Source organism: Phalacrocorax aristotelis, chromosome 10, assembly GCF_949628215.1.
Source record: "Phalacrocorax aristotelis chromosome 10, bGulAri2.1, whole genome shotgun sequence".
In the NCBI taxonomy this organism is placed as follows: Eukaryota; Metazoa; Chordata; class Aves; order Suliformes; family Phalacrocoracidae; genus Phalacrocorax; species Phalacrocorax aristotelis.
In genome coordinates, this window is record NC_134285.1 from 12,316,152 (window position 1) to 12,336,346 (window position 20,195).

Genomic DNA, 20,195 nt, shown 5'->3' on the forward strand with positions numbered 1-20,195 from the left:
TGCATTGAAAACTTACTTGTCTTCCACTCATCTAAAACTGTCAGCTATGTAACCCTCCTGATTGGTGAGCATGAAACAAATATAGGTTCCAAAGCAATTTACTTCATAACATCTGAATTATAAAAATCACACTGGTTTTGTTTCGTTTCCTCTCCAAAAGCGTTTTCAGAATTCAAGAGGAGTCCCTTTGCTTGTTTTGTTTATAAGCTTATTGTGGGGAGAAAAAAATGTTTAAAAAGCTGGCATGTTTTTGAAAAAGGCAGCTGCATAAGTGATTTAATTTCCATTTTCTCTAAGTGCCAACTCTTCCTTAGGTCAAAATATCACTTTACGTAAACAAGGGAATTCATGAAGGATTTTCTAATATTAACTACTCAATCATAAATCTGAAGATATTATCATCATTTAAGATTATCAAGGAACACATCTACCTGTAAAGCAGTGGAAATGATAGAATATGCATTTTCTTCTGTCTTAATAACGACTATTGAAGAAAATCTACGACTGCGTGTTTTTCAGGCTGTAGCTTGGCCGAATCCGAAAAGCGACACAAAGGGAGCAAGCCTGGAAGAAACGACGAACCAGCAGCAGAGCAACAAGGGCGGGTTTCAGTGACTGACTCCTGGAGCGCACTTTGGGTGTTCTAGGGAATACAGGACTCGGTTCTTCAGCTTAAATGCTTCCTTGAATAGCGGAAGAGTGTTTAATAGAGGTATGCTTCTCCAGGTCAGGGAACCCTCCATCAGTGTGACTTCACCTGATAAACTACTAATTGGCTGTATTCCCTTTAGTCTCAATGAATGGCAATATAATTTGGACACGCATTTGTCAAAACCCAGAAAGCTCTTCTTTATACAGTTCTACTATACGTGCCAGATCAGCGTCTCAAATATTTTTTACCACGTTATTTGTGGGGACACCTGTACGAGAGTGGCCAGCTGCGCCGCTGATACCGCCATGCTAACGCTGCTGGAGCTGCGCCGGCGGCGGCACCTGCCGCCGCTCACAAGGGCCGTGCTCCCGCCCTCACCCGCCACCGGCGAGCGCAGAAATACCGACACAGCGACCTTCCTTCAGCCTCCTGCTCACGCGTTTTACTAGTTGGCAAGAGACGTTTCATAAACGTATTTGTGAGTTCCCACGTAAAGAGCCAGAAGATATGACAAGTTCCCGGTTCATAAATACTCATGGCGGGCGAGCGAAGGAGAGAACCTGGGGTCCTGCCGGTGCAGGGCAATGGCAAAGGCCGTACGCCGCAGGGCGGCGCTCAGGCTGCCGTTCCCGCCGGGCTCGCATCACTCTCTCGCTCGCCCACGGCCGGCCTCTCCCGCGCCCCGCCCCGCCCAAGGCCGCCAGCCCACCCCGGAGAGCCCCGCCCAGCCCCGAGCATGCGCAGCAGCCTCCGCGCTGGAGAGGAAGGATGACGTCAGTGGGCGCCAGGACTCCCATGGGGCGCCGCGAGTAGGCTGCCCACGTCACGCTGCTTACGCGAGAACTAATGGGTAGCTTAAAGATCCTCGGCGTCGGGCCGCACAGAGCGGCGTCTCCGGACGGGGACAGCTGGCAGGCACACGGCGCGGATGCCAGCCGCTCAGTCGGCCGTAGGCTGCAGGGCGCCGGAGGGGCCTCGGGGCGGGCTGCGCTGGAAGGTGGGGAGGGGTTGGGCCTAGGCAGCCAGCCAATCAGTAGCAAAGAATGTCACAGCCCCCACCAATCAGGAGTACCGGTTTCCAAAACAAGTGTGACGAGCCAATCGGAAGGCCCGCAGTGGTAGAGCCCTGGCCAATGGCATTGGGCGGCCCGCAGGCCGTGCTCGTGACCTCCCGGCAGCAGGGGGCGCGCCATGGGTGGGGAGCGGAGCGGGGGAGGCGCTCCGGTGTCGCCGCCGCTGTCGCGCGCCCGGCTCGCTGGCCCCGCCTTCCCCGGCGCTGCGCTCCCGTGGGCCTGACGAGCAGGTAGGGGCTGTGTGGGGGGAGGGGGGGACCGCGCACCGCTGTCCCCGCTCGCGGCCGGGCTCCTCCGCCTGCGGAAGGGGCGCCCGCGTCCGGGCGGCGCCGCCCGGCTGGCCCGCTCCCGCTCCGCCCCGCTCCGTGGGTGCCGCCGCTCCCCGGCCGAGGAGTGTCCGCAGCCTCGCCCCTCCCGGGGGAGCAGAGCGGAGCGGCCCTCCTGCCGGCTGTGCCTCCCCGGCTCAGGGGAGGCGACGCGGTTGCTTACGGCCCTTGTCGGTTCCGCTAGAGAAGTTGGCCGGGGCGGCGGGCGCCCCTGGGGAGGGCTGTCCCTCGGTGATCGGCAGCTGGTTGGCGCGAACAAAGGCGGCGGCGGCGGCAGGCGGGCCCGGCGTGGGCCCCGGTGCGGTGCGGGCGGCGGCGCCGAGGAGCGAGGGGCCAGCTCATCCCCGGCCTGATCCGGGCCGGGCGGGCGCGCCCCGCGGGCTGGCGGCCTCACCGCGGCCGCCCTCGGAAGAGTCGGCGGGCCGGGAGTTCGCCTGTTGCTGCGCGGCTGGGGCGAGCCCTGGCGTTTGACAGGAGCGGGGAACGAGGCGTGACAGCGGCGCGGCCGGCCGCGGGAGGGTGTCAGCTCCGGGTCCCCCCCGACACCCCCCTGGGTAACCCCGACACCCCCCGGGTCCTCCCGGGCCGGCGCCGCCGCGTTTCACGCGTGACGAACTGTTCGGTCTCTCAGCGCTGAGCAGTGCGCGCTGCCAGTTGCGCTCCCCTTCCTCCGCCTGCAGGAGCAAACAATGCCCTTCTCCCTGCCTTGGGTTTGTGCAGACAGTACTCTCGGCGGGGCAGCGCCGTTGTTTCGGTACAGAAGGGCATAACTGTTACGGGGAGTGAAAACAAACAAAGCCCCAGCGTCTGTCTATTACAGCCATTAAAATCGCTTGCCAGAGCTTATCTTGGTGCAAATTCTGTTGATAAATCTGGTTTTGTTGGTAAGATGCACCTCCTTCAGCTTGAATTTTGGATTTGTTCTTTACTGAAACGTTTAAGGGAAGTGTAAACCAAAGTCTTCCAGCCCATTCCTTAATTTCATAGGGAAGTGAAGCGACTTTACAAAGCGTCTTTTGTTCTCTCCTGTTCTTTCATGAATTTAAAAAAAAGTAGGAAAGCTATGAAAATAGAAAACAAACATTGAACAGTATCTTACTGTTTCGCAGGTAGGGAACGAGTGGTAGTGGACGCACCTAAATACTTTATGTAAATAAAGAATGTGAAGTGAATAGATGTTAAATTGTTGCTGTGTGTTCCGTTTCATTTGTTGTATTTAGATATTTCATTTTGACAACAGTCAAGTTTGTTTATCCTTACAGAAATAAAAATTGAAACTGAATTATGTCTGTTATTAAGTGGCTTTTTCAGCTGACATAAAAGAATCCTGTGCTTGTGACCAGAAGCACTAGATTAAGCAGAGGAATTAGCTGAAAACTGTAGAACTGTTGAAACGCGTGTCGTGTACTGTTTTCCCTGTTTGTGTCCCCCCCAGCATGTTACATGTTTGAAATGTCTTATGTAATGGCCCAGTGATGTATGAGTATGAAATCTGTGCCTTTGCTGTCTGAGGAAGATGTTTCTAAAAAGGTGTTTTGTAGTAAGATGTCTGTTTTCCCTTCCTCATCTTGATGCCAGTCCAGGTCTCTTGAGCAGCTTACAATCTCTATAAGGCACGTCTTAATTTGCACTGTAGTTTATTATATGTAATTATTAATTTAAACTGTTAAATGGTTAGGATGAGCAGTAAAGTTGCTTTGAGAAGTCTGCTTTGGGTCGGGCTTACTCTGTGTTGGGCAGGTGCTTGGTGTTGGGTTTGATTCTTGGCTGTGTTGGAACTGGGGGTAGCGGAGATGTTTTTGTTGGTGACATCTCTCTGGGAAGCAGTTAGGGTATAGCTTTGTGTGTGCCACTCCCTTTTCTCACTTGTCTCTGTTGAGGTAGGGGCCTGCTTTGTTGTGCCCCTGGGGTGGGAATTACATGTATGTAGCTTTTTGGATCCAGATGCCTGAACACGTTATGCTTGTTGCTGCTCTTAGTGGTGCAGGAGGTAGCAGCGGAGACAGGCATTTGCTTCTTATTTGCAAAAGGGTTTATACGGCCTGTGTTTTAGTCATATATTCACTCCTACTGTTCTGTTTCAATCTTCCCCATTGTCCCTGTGGTATTCCCTTTATTCTAGAATGTTTATTCAAGGTGTAACTTCTCTCTTATGGAGTACAGTTTTCCTATATGGAAACATTGGTGAGCTGTTTTCGTTTTATACACAGGCTTCTGGTTTCACAACTTGAACTGATGAAAGTTTTGATATATGATGGTGTAGATGATGGGTTAATTTTTGACTGAGTTGATTTAATATTTTGAGTTTGTTACCTTCTCTCTTGCCTGTGTCATAAAGAAGATGAGAAGGCTGATGCTAGAATACAAAAGGGGTCTCTCTGCTCAGTGTGATTTTCACTACACTTGCACCCCAGTCAATGTTCATAATTGACCTGAGCCATTGAGGCTGGTAGAGATCTATCAGCAGCAATCATGGTAAAATTTTGACTGTGCTTTGTACTGTACACAGATCTAATTTGAGATTCCTGCAACTCAGTAATTGCTTTAATAGTGAACTCAGTGAGGCATGGCAAGAAGCTATGCTTCTGTACCTTAGAAAATCCATGTCTATACACTGCACTTAGTTTTTAAGTTTTAGCTCTGCGGAGAAGGAAGCGTGGTGAGGACCACTGACTTTCAGTTGTTTTCGGCATTTAGGCCTGAAGGTGCAGAGAATGCTTATTTGAAGTATTTGTAATAGCTGGAACCATTAACGTCAATAATGAACAACAACAGAATTGTTTGGTCAGCTGAAGGTCATTAATTCCCAGCGGTAGTAGCTCTGGTCCCCAAATAATGTTATGCATTTTTCCTCTGTTCTTCATTCATCTCTAAATAAGCTGTCTGCACAACTGTATGCAGCAGGAGAAAGTCCTGCCCAGTTCCCTATCCTTCAGGACTGAATTTTCAACAGGGGGAACTTGTGTGCATGGCAAACAGTAGATACTTGCTCCCTGGATTTGCAATTTAGAATGAAAAGGCTAGATAGTCAGAAGTTCTAAGCAGCGTGACCTTCCTTTTCAGAATAACCACGGCCTATTCCTTCTACAGATAAGCTCAACTGTCTGCATTCTGTATGATTTTACTGACTTGCATTCCAAAGATCAATTTTGCTTTCACGATGTTCTAGCAATTGTTGTGTTCAAAGCCCTTGTGCCTGAAGAATTATCCCAGGCATATCCTAAGTATTGTGAATGTTCTTTAAAACCTATCTTGAGTACCTCAGAAGTGCCAAAATACAGAAAACAAGAAAATGGACTTGCCATGTCCTAGAGAGAAAGGAAATAACCAGTAAGAGGCATAAGTGGCTTTGCATAGGAGAAAAGTATATTCCTGTCTGCCAGAGCTGGCACAAAGCTGTTTTCCTCCGTATCTCCTATTTCTATGACTGGACCAGCATGTAGCGGAAAAGGTGACTTTGGCTACTGCCAGTGTACTTTCTGTCACTTGGCTTCAGCTTTTGTAAAACATGATGAGTTGAAGCCTGTGCTAAAGATAAACTGGTAGAAGTTGTTCTTTAACTTGTTTGGGTTTAGGCAGCTTTTTTTTTTTTTTGCACATTAGTAGATTTAGTAGATTGAGCTTGTATTGGCCGTGTAGCAGCAGTTGTAGAAATATAACACTTCTTTTTCAGAACCCGTACTATTATTTTCCTTTACCTTAGCTTGTCTCTTTCAGGGAGTTGTACAAAGAGTAAAGCAACAGTACAGGCTTTGCTTTTCCTAGTAATAGTTAAAAGCAACATTTTACTTCTTTAATGATTGCACATATGTATATTTGTTTTAAATTCTGTCCCTGCAGATGGAGGAGAAAAGCTGTTGCTAAATAGGTGGGTTTTTTTAAACTTTGAAAGGGGTTGGATGACATTAAAAGTGAAGACGCGATTGTTATTTGCCTTGTATGAGTCTAATGTGTTTGTGGTTGCTCAAGAGGATCTAAGAATAATTTGGAGGGGAGAGAAGCTGTTAGAGGTGCTATCTGAAACAATTTTAAATCCTCTGCAAAATCATCAAATATTGGGGCAACGTGACTGTCAAAGTGTCTTAAGGAAAGATAATTTTGCCTGAACATCTTATGGATGCAGGTGAGTAAGTAGGAAAAAATTAGAAAACTGTTTTGAATAATAAATTACACCACTCACATATGTTCATCACTTACTAGCTATTCTTTTATCTGTGATGCCAGTTTGTAACATTTCCATTAACTTTATTGTTATGGAGAAATTGGATCTGCACATCTTCAAGTTTCAATATGTCAATTATTCTTTAATATTTGTGCTGGGTTGATAAATCAGTTATTACTGTGTTGGACTTTTTTAATCTCTTTGCAAGTTGTTGGTAGAGTAAAACTGATGTTAATACTTGCCCAGATCTTGACATATGTAAGACTTGTGTTGGCAAGGTATTACCTTGTCAGTTTATGGGACTAAAGTATGTTTTCTATAGCTTGCTTACTTTTGTGGGAAAGCATATGCTGATATTGCTGCCTTTGATTAGTGCAAGAATTTCTGACTCTTTCTAGCCCTCGTTTGAATTCTAAAATCTAAACCATGTATGAGTAAATAAAATATTCAGATTCCCAATAAATTTCCTTTTAGCATTTATATTTAGATTTCTTCACGTTTCTTCACAGCTATTGTTATTCGTTAAAACACTTATCTTACAATAAAAGTCTTTCATATATATGCCAAAAGCACAGTATGTGTCACTAACTTGCAGAAGAAAAGATGATGTGTAAAATAGCATAAAAAACAGTTCCAAAAGGTATGCGTGGTTATTTCCTCTTTGGAGAGTAGGTTACTGAGTGTTACTTATATACCTAAACAAGCAATGTTCAGGTTCATGTCAGTTAACTATTGTAGCTGTCTGTGATATTTATCTACAGACTGATTCTTACTTTTATTTTTTTAAAGCTTGCTGATGCGAGAGGTCACAGTAGGAAGTGAGATGTAATGGTGGGGACCTTGGAGTGCTTCCATTAATTTGCTTAGTGACTGTAAGAAAATTACTCAGTTTTATATGCTCATTTTAGGAATGTGTTACAATAGGGCTAACTCTTAATGACTTGAAAGGGTGTAGGCTTCATCTGTTCATTTAAGATACTTTGGAAAGGTTTGTAAACATTACTAGAGCTGAAAACTCTTCAGACTGTTCCATTATTCCAAATCATTTGGAGGAAGTAGGGTATCTCCTCCAGCGGGTTTTTATTCTCAGCTGGGATTTTGTTGGGTTTGCTGGGGGTTATTTTGTTTATTGTTTTACTGTGTTTTCATACTTCTCTTATTGATGTGAAATGGTAACCTGGCACAAAATGCTAGGGTTTTTTTAGCTTAGTTTCAAGGCTAACAGAAATGTACTGCGTGTAGTTGCCTTTTTTTAAAAAAAAAAAAACCTTAAAATTTCTACACAAAGTAATTTTTTTCACAAAAATTTGTATTTCCTCAAGCTAATAGCCTTTTTTTTCTGAATTTTAGTATTTTCAGAATAAAGCTTTGTCCTCCTGATCATTTTTGTAAAAATAAGTTATTGTATTGCGATTAGTCACAACTGTATGCAGCTGTGAAACCATAGTTTCAACAGCCTGCTTTTGAAGGTTATACAGGTAGTTTTAGCCTATATGACTTGAATATTTGTAAATCCAGTAAATGAAGGACATGAAGAAGAAAAAAAAATTCACTGATTCAGACTACTTAAATTGGATTTAAATGTCAAGTTGACGATGTGGAATTACATTAAAGTAATTCATTTCTTCAAATGAAATAGGTAGTCATTACCACTGGTAAAGTTACCAAGATTTTCACCTTGGTCAACTGGTAGATATTATTAAAGCAGTAGTATTTTGCTTCTAATTACCTTAGTGGTTGGGTGATGATGAGAGACTCTAGAATTAGACTTAATGGTAGTTTTCTGATCAGTTTGGCATTTATTAATAAATATACCAGGATTTTGAAGCACTATAAAGCTATTAAAGGAGTGTGGAACCTTAGCTTGGCTTAGCAGTAATGCAAGCAAGCTGCACTTGTTGTTTGGTTTAGTTTTACTAAGATGGCTCTGCATGATCTAGAGTAAATTAGTGGAAAACCAAAGATAAAGTAGAAATTGGATGAAAGGTTTCCTGTAGAAGTGTTGTGTAACTGGGCACTGACAGACGGGCTGTTGGTTCCGGCCAGGGGCTTCTGCCTGTTTCGCTGTGAGCACTGCAGTGTTTGTCGGAAGCTTCTTCAGAGGGTGTTCTCTGAAGCTGTGGTGCAGTATCATCTTTGTATGATGGACTTAAGAGTTGATGTGAGATTTGATCCTTCTGGTCCAAGTGCAAACTGCTATATATTAACAGCCATTTATCTTTCTTCCTTTTTGAGGAGTGGCATATCCAAAAAGTGGATGTTCAGGATAACATGTCCAATGTGTCGGAAGAGAGAAGCACTAGACAACAGGACATTAAGAAAGGACTCCAGTTTATAGAGTATGATTTTATGGTTTTATTCTTATACACACATATATATGAGATGGATAGCCCGGGGAAAGTCCTTTTGATGTTGCACAGGTGGGGGAAGGAGGAGGGCCTGTGTTTTCTCCTCAGAACATTTGCTCACGTGAACATGGAAATGGAGAGCAGTCTTAAGGAAAAGACAGTACCCCTCTTTGTTCCCAAACAGAGCAGATTGAAGGTGGGAGGGTATTCCTTTTCTGCCTTTGAGAAAAATCAATTTTTTTGGTGGGTGGAAAATGTTGATAGCCTGAAAATCCACCTTATACTTACAGACAGCTATGCCTAGGACTAGGTTGCTACTGAAGGGGATGGGTTTGCTCAACAATACCTAAGTGTTTCAGCTCTCTGGAGCTAAAATTTAACCTAATGAAATATCATCTTAGTAGTTAATTTTCATTTGGATCAATGCCAAATTCTTCTCTAGAAGATCCTGGCTAGCTTAAAATCATTGTGAAATTTCACAGTAACGCACTGCTCGCATAAGGCATTCAAAAAAAAAAAAGAAAAAAGAAAACTGCCCTTCTAAAAGTTCTTTAGAAACAGATTCTCAGATAACCTCTGTGGTAAAGGAAAGGGTTCCTGTTTTTGTTCCTGAAAAGTTAGAAGTAAATATCTCTTGTGTACTAGAGAAAAATATCTGTTGTGTGTCCTGCAAAAGAGCTCTTTAAATTCCTGTGGTATCATTGGTATGACTTAATTAAAATTGACGTTTTCTTTTGACAGATAATTTGTCATTTTATAATACTTACAAGAAGATTGCAGTTCTCCTCATGTATAATCTGTTTCTGCACAGTGGAGGAGAGGAAGGAAACTGTTTTTAAAGAAACAACATGGAAGTTTTAAACTCAAAGCATTCAAAGCCTTAATAAATTTTGAACGCAGAGTTGAGACTGGCTATGTAACTTTAAATGAAAATGAGTCATTACACAGTTGTTTAATCAAAACTAATCTGCAGCACTCCTGCCTTGTTCACTGCTGGCAATAGACAATATTTAGAGATCTGCCTGTTGCAGCGAGACTGCTTTTAGTAAGAATCAGTACTCTCCAGTGTGATTGTCCTTTAATCAATATGTATAATAAGTAAATTTTGTAATTTCTGTTTGTAGATCTACTTTGCCCTATCCAGGGACGCAAGAACAATATGAGGTAATGAAATTACTTCTGCATTTCCAGAAGTGTTTTTAACATTGGCCTATCTTATTATATTTAGTCTTTTTTTAATTGTCATTTAGGTAATGGTATAGTATGAATGGTAATTTACAATGTCTCGGTACTGGAGGACTGCTTACATGGAGATACAGGTATTCAGATATTTGGATGCCTGGAATTCACTCATATAGCAGTTCAGATTAACTCTTTCTTTACTGGTAGGGATGAATTTGGGGCATTCAGTGAATAAAACAATGTGCTATTCTGAGTGAAGTTTAGAGTAGCACAGCAAAAGTGAGATAAAAGGACCTTGGTCACATAAATCTTCATAACATATTTTGTTTCTATATATGTTATAATTCTGCATAATTTTTTCTTTTCACACTCAACTTCTTAGCATTTTTATTTAATGGTATGTGGTTTCATTGGATTTGAGAACGTATTAGATAAAAATGCAATTGTTCATGTTTTAGATTTTTTTTAAAAAATCTTTCGCTCTGCAAAAACAGCCTTTGTGTACTACTGGTTTGCCAGTTGCTATGGCTGCTGCTTGCTAAAAGAATGTAGGGAACACATACACGCACACACATATATATATATTCTCTTTTAACTTACACAAAACAATTATTTTGTCAGTAGTTCAGCCTCTTTATTTACTTGTATGGTAGTGTTGAATGTTACAGATTGTCTTGGAAAAACGTCAGAAGAAAAATACTAATATAGACAAAAGGTTTGCATTACAAGTCTAAATTTTCTATTTAAAAATGTATTTGGAAATATGGAAGATAAACAGCAACTGCTGTTGATGGGTGTTTTTTTTCTTTGTTCCAGTTATTTATACGTGAGCTTGTTAGAAATCTTTTTAATGAAGGGAATGATGTATATCGAGAAGGTGATTGGAGAGGATCACTGAGTCACTATACAGAAGCTATAAATATAGCTGATTATGCTAATTCTGAAGAAATCCATGTTTCTGATGATGTTTTAGAGAAGTTGCACGTGAACAGGATAGCATGTTTTTCAAATATGGTAAGCTTCTGTTTAAATTGTATGATTTCTCAAGAACAATGTGTTAACACTGTGAAGTCATGGAGAGTTTCCTAGTGAGTGAAAAGCTCTTGGTATTGGTTTGAGAATTGGCATGTTTCAAATCATCATAATAATTTTGGAATGTTCTTTAATCTCTTCTTTTTACAAGTATAATCATCAGGATATTTTTAGTTACTAATACTAGAATATTAACGTAAGAGAGTCACACCAGGCTTGGAAGTTGATGGAACAGTATTTTCATCCATTTATACTGCTGATTGCACCTGAGTGCTGCTTTCTCTGTGGAATAAGATGGCTCTTGTGAAAGAGCTGAATTGTCTTCATAACTGTTATTGGGTTTTACATGAATGGTGGCCTTGCTTCTTTTTAGTTGCGTAAGTTGGTGACTTAGCAAAACTCATAAATGCAGCGTGCAGTGGCCTTGTTGAATGTTTTCAATAGTGTTTCAATACCATTATCTAATGCAGTTTAAATTTGGTATTTTGATGATGATATTTCTGACCAGTGCCTTTTTTCTTTTTTCTCCAAGTAGGGATTGCATGAAAAAGTTTTAGAAGACTGTGAGATAGCATTAAGATTGAATGAAAACAATTTCAGAGCTCTCTATCGGAAAGCAAAAGCTTTGAATGAACTGGGAAGGTATAAGAAGGCTTATGATGCTGTAGCAAAATGTTCTCTTGCTGTGCCGCAGGTAGGTAAATTATATATTGATGATTATTTTTAAAGGTTTAATATGGAAAACATATATTTACATCAAGACCAGAGAAGGTTTTTTGGTTGGTTTGGGTTTTTTAATGCAGTAAAATAATTTTTATTCCTCTAAGAATTATTTTTTGTTGTGGAAGTGAAGGCTGACAGTAGAGATTACAGTCCCCACATTCAGTTTGTTGTGTTAACTTTTAGCAAAAGAAATAGTCAATTTGCAGTGGGGGTCAAGTGCCATAAATGTTTGCAAAAAAAACCTAGAACCACTGAATTAATTGTTAAGGATCCTCTACAGTCAGAATTATACTCACAACATAAAGAGAAAAAGCACCCATAATGATAGCGTATAATATTGATTCTTTTGATAACTGTATTTTAGCTTTCCCAGCACTTAGTAACATTCTTATCTGTGCGTTGGCCTCCATCTGAATCACTTAACATGCACCTCTAATCTTAGGCTGTATCTATATTAGTGAGCAGCATGTGGTATGATAGGAGAGGATCTACAGACTGAAATGCTGGTCCAGAGGATCTGATTTCCGTGGTTGTTTGTGGGTTTTTTGTTTTGTTTTTATTGTTGGGTTTTTTGTTTGTGTTTTTGGGGGGGAGGAGGGGGTGTTTGGTTTTTTGTTTTTGTTGTTGAAGAGTTGGAGTGCATCAAGTACACTCCTGCAGCACTTACATTTTAGTTTCATCCAAAATGAATCTAATTTGGCTCTCTGAGACACTTCATAATACAAACTAAAATGCAGTGAGAGGATAATCCAGAGATTCACTTCAGAAATGCATTCCTGATTTGAACTAAAATGCTGATGGAAACTTTACATGCTTTGCGAGAGAATATCAATTGCTTTTTTTTTGCCTTTCTACATCAAAATTACAGTAAAATGGCTAGACTAACTGTTGAGCAAAGGTTTACCACTCGATATAGAGAAGGTTTCGGTTGTGTTTCCAAAGACACGGCAGTTTATCTGAACATGTAACTTTGGACTTTGGATCCTCACTTTGCACCTCCAGATCTGAATGTTTTTGCTTAAGGCTTATATGCCTTTATATAAGTTTTATAAATAGCTTTTTCTAGCTGTAGGACAAGTTCTGGAAGCTAAATCTTAAAATAATTTAAATGGATAGTTATTTATAATTATATAGGACAGAGTGAAATACGACCAGGTTTTTAACTCAACTTTTCTAGTTGTATGATGCAATTACTGCTAAAATACGGAGTTCTCATTAAATATTCAGCAGTGTTATGTAGGAGCTGACATTATGGTTATCAGAAATGTGCCCCTCAGTTTGTGTAAAAACAAGAAAAAAACCCCATCCCCTCAACAACAATACACCTTCCCCAAATAAACAAGCAAAAAATACCCACCCACAAAAACTCCCCACATCTCTGAACTTTCCTGGTTTTGGAAAAATCTTTGCATTATTTTAAATTCACACAAATGGAAGAGAAGGAAACTGTCTTATTTTCTGGCTTTAAAAAAAAATTTCCATATATGGGAATAATTTTGCTTGAGGGTGGCTGTATTTTTCAGTGGTAGCTTGCAGTCTCATATGTTTGTGAAAGAATAAAGATGCATTATGAGACATTCTTCATATAAGGATCTTGCAGTATATAGATTGAGACGTAAGCAGATGTCTTGACTAGATGACAATGTGTAAATTTTAAAATTTTGTTTATGTCTTTTAGGATGAAAGTGTAATTAAGCTTACCCAAGAACTAGCTCAAAAACTAGGATTAAAAATAAGGAAAGCGTATGTAAGAGCAAAGGTAAGATTTTATTTTGACTTTTTACATTGAGGTTTCCCTCTCTTGATATCAATTTTGTATTTAATGAAGGTATCTTTTCATTGCAGCCACCCTCCTCAAATTCAGTTTCTAGCAATGATGTATCAACTCAGGTAAGGTTTTACATGTTCTGAGTGCAAGCTGACTTTAAACTACAGGGAATAAGTGTTTCATAAGGAAAAATTGTGCAATTGTTGTTTTATACAAGATGTTGTTATTTTGGACTTCAGGGTTCTGTTGATCTTTGTGTTCAGTTTTACTATATATTTATGGCAGACTAGGACATAAGATTATCATTCAAGTTGTCTTTGTAGAAGAAATATTAGCTAAAACATTAAATCCAGTGCAGTGAATATATTTACTTTTAATGTCTTGAGGCAAGGGCATAGTTAATGTGCTTATTAATTAATTTTGTTGACAACTATCAAAGTGAAGGGTACTGGGATAAAATCCCTTTTAATTTATGCATTTGTCCAAATTCGACCTTCACTAGCAACTGAACTTGGATTTACCTTGCTATTTGTAATGTGTCTGAATAGCAGTAATGAAGAGGAGTGCTTCTTTATCTTATGGCCTTTTTTTCCACAGGAATATAGATAATGCAACTGTAAATGAGGAAATGTAGGAACAGCTCATTTAAGATACTGTTTAGATCTTTTGTTCCCTGAAGTATCTTTCTCACTTTTGTTAGTTGGTTGAAGGGTTTTAGTGATACTGTGAGTGAATTTCAGTCTGCAAACGGATGCTTTATCTAAAAAGTTTTGACCTTTAAATTCCGTAGACTTCATAAATTTCAAATTTTGTAAAACCTAAATTTGAGGACTTATATTCTTAGACTGTAAATATGTATTTGAAAATTTTTAATGAATCTTGTGCAAAATGCTGAGAGGTATTTTTTTTCTCACTTACAGAATTCTTCTGTAGAAGATATTGAGTTAGGTGAGTCTTTTTGTATTAAAATATTAATGCTAGGCAGCTAGATACGCCATGCATATCTAGTTGTATTTTTTAAATGAAATTTCTTAAGGAACTTCATCGTGCCATTTGAAAGATCTACGGTAAAAAGTCTCATCTGTTTATCTCTAAAATTACATATTCAAGTTGCTGAGCCACATTCCTTTTAGGTCTTCTCAACCTGTTATGATTGTAACTGCTCCTCTACTGATTGTTACATACTGTTCTCTTTCATTTGGGAAAATACGGAGGGGAGAATATGCCAAAGATTTAGTAGTATCAGGTCTGTAACTTTTAGCTTGAGTAGTATATAAACACTGACATAGGTACACATGAATTGGAAGCTAGTGGAAGCTGAAAATATTTAATGTGGTTTTGCTTAAATGTTCTTCATGTTTCTCCACCCCCTCACCCCCCCACATTGTCAGCATAAGTTATGCAAGATATTTTTACATCTTTGAACAAAAGTTCCAGTCATTCCCATCTTACCTGTTTCAGATTTATCCGGTCAGAAGCAAGAGATGGTTTCTGCTGCTTCTTCATCAAACTTTGTTTCTGAAGTGTCAAAAGTGTCATCCGTACCTGTACCAGCTTTATCTGCTGTTATGCCCCTTCAACTAGAAAAGGTTTCTTTGCCTTCTGCAGTGTTGGCAAATGGAGGGAATGTTTCTTTCTCTATGCCAGAAGCATGTTTAGATTGTGGAGATGGAGATATAATTATTGGGGAAGAACTTGATGAATTACTTGATTCTGTGCCTGATCCAGATGAAAGTGTAATGGTAAGATTTATTTTTTTTTTTGTCTCTTTTTCTTTCTCAAAAGACTGTCCTTATGAACGGGATCTTTTATTTTTATCAAGTGGGCTAGTAGTGAAATGTCAGTTAACTTTCCTGTTATGTTGAGCTGTATTTGTGTATGGTTGGGTTGATTTTTCTCAGGTGCAGATTCTTGCAAATGTGGCTGCAAAGATGCCAGGACCCAGCAGAGCTCTGAGGACAATTATATTGGTTTTGTGTGTTGGAAAACCTTAGCGAGGTTGCTGGGGGAGACTACTTCAGAAACACTGCTGTACTGCTACCAATACTACCACAGTGGGAGGGATACTGCTTCCAGGAAGTACTGTGAATAGTGAAGTAGACATTTGAAGTCAAGGCTGGTGGTTTGGGTGTTTTTGTTTTGGGTTTTTTTGGTGCAAATAAACCCTCGCAGAACCTGAGAGGATATTGGGAGTGCCCACACTGTAGCTGTAGAAACTATAGGTAAAATCATGCTAATAGCTTTGATATTAAGGACAGTAATACTTGCACTGTGATCTTCTAGTGCATTCACTAGTACCTCTGCAATCAGAGCTTTGTCCAGATCCATCTCCTGGATAAACAGAAATAGTTACACTGTCATGAGTCTAACTTTTTATATTTTTCAGAAGAGATTTTTAGAGAAATTTAGGCACATGAAGAGTTGTTCTTAATTACACCATCATTCCACAGCTAGAACATACTGTGAAGCATACAGAGTTCCTCACTGTTAGTCAAAATGAAAGCTCTGACTGATGAGCAGAGGTGTTGGAACTTGTTAGCAAGGTTACTGACTCTGCTGTGGCCCTGCCAGTCATTTGGAGCCCTTAGTATTACAATGTTAAATGAGGCTGTGGCATATTGAATTAATAATTAGCTGTGATTTTAATTCCTCATTCAGCTGTGGATGCAGTTGTAAATCTTTAAATAAAAAAATGCTTGGGCTTCTTATATTCTGTTTTGTGCACTTTGTTTTGTAGAATGTAGTTTGGAAATACAGAAAGTAATTATTTTAATGAGATCCTAGGAAGTTCCCTGAGTTGGTCAGGCAGGTGGACTAGGTGATCATTGTAGGTCCCTTCAAACTGGAATACTCTATTCCTATTCTTACTCCTATTCCTGTTCTGAAAGCCAGGAGGAGATACAGTCTTCCAAGATACACTGCAGTCTCATGTAATGTAGACTCTGAAGTGGGTTGTAGGCTAACAACTTGGGGACCAGAGGGAGTTACATGTTGGCCAAACTCTGCAGACCAATTTGGTCAGCCTCCAGACAAGAGGGGAGCTTCCTGGGACAACAGAGATGAGGAAGGGAAACTTCCCCACTTGCTAATGTCCTAAACAAATGTATGCAGAATGATATGTTATTTGCGGGGGGAAGGTGATCAGACCTTTGCAGAACATGGTATCATTTGATTGTTTCTGAGGATATATCTTAAAGCAACTCTTAACTCTTTACTGTACTGCAATTTGAATTATGTTCTCTTTACTTAGAAAAAAGATGATGTAGAATTCTGACTCTTCGTACTTTTCCGTATTGTCTTATGTTTTTAACATAATTTGGAAATTCACCTCTGATCTGATTCATAAAAAAAAATCCAAATCTGTTAATAAACTTCAGCTAAGTGAACCTTTAAAGTGGTGGATTTGTGGATAATTCCTTGCATTAGGGCATTGTTTAGGGTTTGATTACTGTAGTTCTCTGAGTGTACTGTAGCATTGTACAGTAGTGTAGTACTGTAGTGTACCTTTTATTGTTATTTTTCAGTAGTTACATAAAAACTTTCCAATAATTTACTAAAAGAAATACTACTGGATATTGTGTTCTTGGGTTTCTTGAGTTTCTTTTTTTTCTCCTGTGTGTGAACATTCTTTTTAAATGTCATCTTTTTTTCCAGCAAACTACAGGACCCAGGGGACCTGTTCCTGCAGGAAGCGTTGCTCCTAGTGTACCTTTCTCTGCCTCTTTGTTGGGGACGCTGCCAGTTAGTACAGGATTTGTTCCTTCACCTTCTCTTTCAGAAATCTTTTCACAGCCTTTGGCTTCTTCACTGGAAAATTTTTGTTCACCATTAAGCACCTTTTCAATCAGTGACCCAAAAAGAGGTAAGAAATAAGTCTTAATATTTAACCTTTTATGATGAGAGTTGTGCATGAGCTGACTGGCTTATCTTTTTAACAAACAAGTTTTCACAACTATTCAGTAATATTTAACACTTACATAACATTTGATCTGTGCTTACAATTTTTGAGTATTGATAATTGGTGTTGGTTGTACACAGAATTTATAAATAAAGCTTTTGTTTACTTGGGGTCTGCAAAAGCATGCTCCAAGCTCCCTCTGTTCAGTTGTTCTGCATTTATTGTGTAAGTTATTTGTTTCAGGTGAATAAGAATAAGGAAGGAACCATGTTTCTTCAAAATTTGTTTTTTAAAACTAAGGTGTTCTCACAGCTTAAACCACTTCTGATGATTTGGCAGTAAACAAGAATTCTAAAAGGCTAATATAACTGTGCGCTCTGTAAAGATACCAGTATTACATGTTTGGATTCAAACCCTAGGGACTAATTATGTAGTGAAATCATGTATGTGAAGAGAAAGGTATAAATAGCCAGTGAAATAGAAAAGGTAAAATAAAGTTTTCTCTAATTACCAGCGTTACAGGAGCATGCTCTCTTTAGAAGAAAGCCAAATTTACAAAATAAAATAAAAAATAGAAGAATCCTCTTAATGCTCTTTCATTTCCTCATTTTTATTAGTTGGCATTGCTTATCCAGTTACCTGTTTTGTACTGCACAAGTATCTTCATGTTGCTTCAGCATATGCCTGTGAAGGTGCTGCTGATGTTAATCAGATGGTTATACTGAAGATGATTACTTAGTAATTTTTCAGCTCAGATGTTTACAAGGGGCTTTTATATAACTGAAAAAAATTATCATAGCAAACAAAAAACCTTCGGTGTGTGTCAAAAAACCAAACCTTTGATACTTCTTCTCAGGAATGATAAATATTTTTTTTCATAGGGTGTTTTGGGGAACTGAGATAATTAAAACCTCTTTTTATTCCTTTAGACCTCTCAAGTTCAGCTTCTAGGGATGGAACACCGACACTTAGCAGCAATAATTCCCCGTTGTTTGTAAGTATTTTGCATGTTTTCTTTCCCATCAGTTCAAATGTTACTGCCTTGGAGGCTTAACATAGATATTAATTTTTACAGTAGAAGTTTCTATTTTTTAAAAAAGGGCACTTTTACCATTAAAATCTGATTCTGGCTTGGAAAACAGTTGTACAGCAGCTCACAGCAAGAGTAATTGAACACAAGAAAAACTGCAAATGCTGCTTTATATATGTGAACTTTGACTACTGTCATAGTCACTTCTCCATTTTGAGGAACTTGTTGTAAAATACTGTGGAAGTGTAAAAAATAATCAAAGTAAGAGAGAGAAAATCTCTTATGATGTGGGTGCCAAACGTTAGGAATCCTGGAGAACTGTCCTGATACACAAACAGAGCAGAGATTGCCTTGTGTCTGAGAATCCATCTGGTCTCTGTGTTCTAGTCATGCTGTACGTTTTCGATCATGCTGCTGGCCATTGATTATGTGGGGAAGGGTGGTGTGAAGGATTGCATCCTCATGAGCCAGGATGGAGTAATAATTAGTCTGTCAAGTGCTGTTGTTCTCCCTGTACCTGGCTGGGTCTTGTTATATGCTTAGTCTGTGCTGGGTATATGGCTTTTGTAAAATCCATGTCCCCTTCTTAGGCATATGGTTAAGTTTGTATTATGATTTTTTTGTGTGTAGTCTTTCTTACGCTTTAAATAATAAATTCAGTAGGTTAAATTTTAATTGTAGATAAATTCAGTTATACGGATTGAGTAAGATATGCTTTCTTCCAACAGATAAATGGCCCTAATAGTTTGTTTGGGTCTGAAAATTACATGGGAATTACAGGCCAAACTAGAAATGACTTTTCAAATGTTCTTAGCAGTGCAACTGCTAATATACCTGCATCTTCAGCACTTGTGGGAAGAAACCCATTAGAAGGTACACATGAGCTAAGACAGGCCTGCCAGTTATGTTTTGTCAAAAAAGGTAAGGGGCTTTTGGACTTGGTTGATTTTTAAAAACTTAAAAAGCATACACTTAAAATGTTAGTGTTCATAAGTTAAAATACTGTTGGCTTCTAAAGAGTGTTAATCGTGACTTGTTCTTTGCAGATGTAGTACGATCTTATGATTAAGGAACTGGTAAAATGTTTCAACAACTATTTTATCTTCTTTCTTCTCGTCTTTATTTCTTGTCTTATATTCATGTCTAATAAATTCTTGATTCCTAAAACCACCATAAATCACCACACGCTTTCCCCAACCTGTAGGTTTACTACGTAAGGTCGTTCACGTTCTGTATTCGCTTTCCTCCCAACCCCCAGGGTACTGTGAAGAATGACACCTTTGCTCAAGACTAAAAAAAACTTGCAGTACTCTCTCTGATTGGCCATGGGGAATTGAACCGCAGTTCAAAGTGCCTGGTAACCTTCGCATCCCATCTGTTTTATTGTTCTTTCAAACTAATTCTAAATCATAATCCTGAGGCTTCCAAACCTTAGTAATAATTAACTCCACTGTATTGACTCAAAGGATCTTAACCAGTGTAGGGCTTTAATATAACTAATCTTTTAGGCCTGGGCTGTTGCTCTTCAACAGAGCTGTATTCTAGAGGCAATAGCTTTTATTAAGACTAATATTAAAAATAAGCATTGTCTTTCAAGTCGCAGGTGTCATTGATATTGGTACTAATAACATGCAGCGTAGTAACACATAAAGAAATATATCAAGACATTTAGGGATGGCTATTGTAGTTTTAAGAACTTACATAAAAGTTTAAAATTCATTATACAAGAAAAATCTGTGAAGTGATGTTTGAAAAACCATAGAACACATTCTGTTAAAAGCAGGAGCTGTAAAATGTTGGTGGAAATACTTAGCATGTTCCTATCTTGGCTCTTTGCATCAAAGCATCTATTTCTTCTGTTTCTTTGCATTTCTATCAATGCTTTTAAGTGTCTCCTGCTTTTACTACCTACTTCTGAAATTGTACTGTTCTATCAGCTTCTTGTCCAGGAAAATTGCGTCACACTCCTGTTTTTGTAGTCCCTTACATAGTAAAATTTGC

At 39.5% G+C, this 20,195-nt stretch overlaps 1 protein-coding gene across 7 annotated transcripts in view; it reads left to right on the forward strand.

The window, feature by feature from the left end:
* The first annotated feature begins 1,440 nt into the window (after positions 1 to 1,440).
* Positions 1,441 to 20,195, forward strand: part of ZC3H7A (zinc finger CCCH-type containing 7A) — a 30,674-nt gene continuing 11,919 nt past the window's right edge. For 2 of the 7 annotated variants that reach the window (XR_012662515.1, XM_075105273.1), the window contains exons 1-12: positions 1,835 to 1,955; positions 8,449 to 8,552; positions 9,686 to 9,725; positions 10,560 to 10,757; positions 11,311 to 11,469; positions 13,177 to 13,257; positions 13,344 to 13,388; positions 14,187 to 14,214; positions 14,728 to 15,008; positions 16,921 to 17,128; positions 18,094 to 18,158; positions 18,923 to 19,115. Coding sequence is in view for 5 of the 7 variants with exons in the window: in XM_075105273.1 (XP_074961374.1) it covers positions 8,485 to 8,552; positions 9,686 to 9,725; positions 10,560 to 10,757; positions 11,311 to 11,469; positions 13,177 to 13,257; positions 13,344 to 13,388; positions 14,187 to 14,214; positions 14,728 to 15,008; positions 16,921 to 17,128; positions 18,094 to 18,158; positions 18,923 to 19,115 (1,366 nt within the window). In the remaining 2 variants the exon portion in view is untranslated. Of the gene's footprint in view, positions 1,503 to 1,539; positions 1,650 to 1,834; positions 1,956 to 2,499; positions 5,920 to 7,002; positions 7,086 to 8,448; positions 8,553 to 9,685; positions 9,726 to 10,559; positions 10,758 to 11,310; positions 11,470 to 13,176; positions 13,258 to 13,343; positions 13,389 to 14,186; positions 14,215 to 14,727; positions 15,009 to 16,920; positions 17,129 to 18,093; positions 18,159 to 18,922; positions 19,116 to 20,195 lie in introns of those variants that run through there. The other 5 variants (XM_075105271.1, XM_075105272.1, XR_012662514.1 and 2 more) reach the window with 5 other exon arrangements.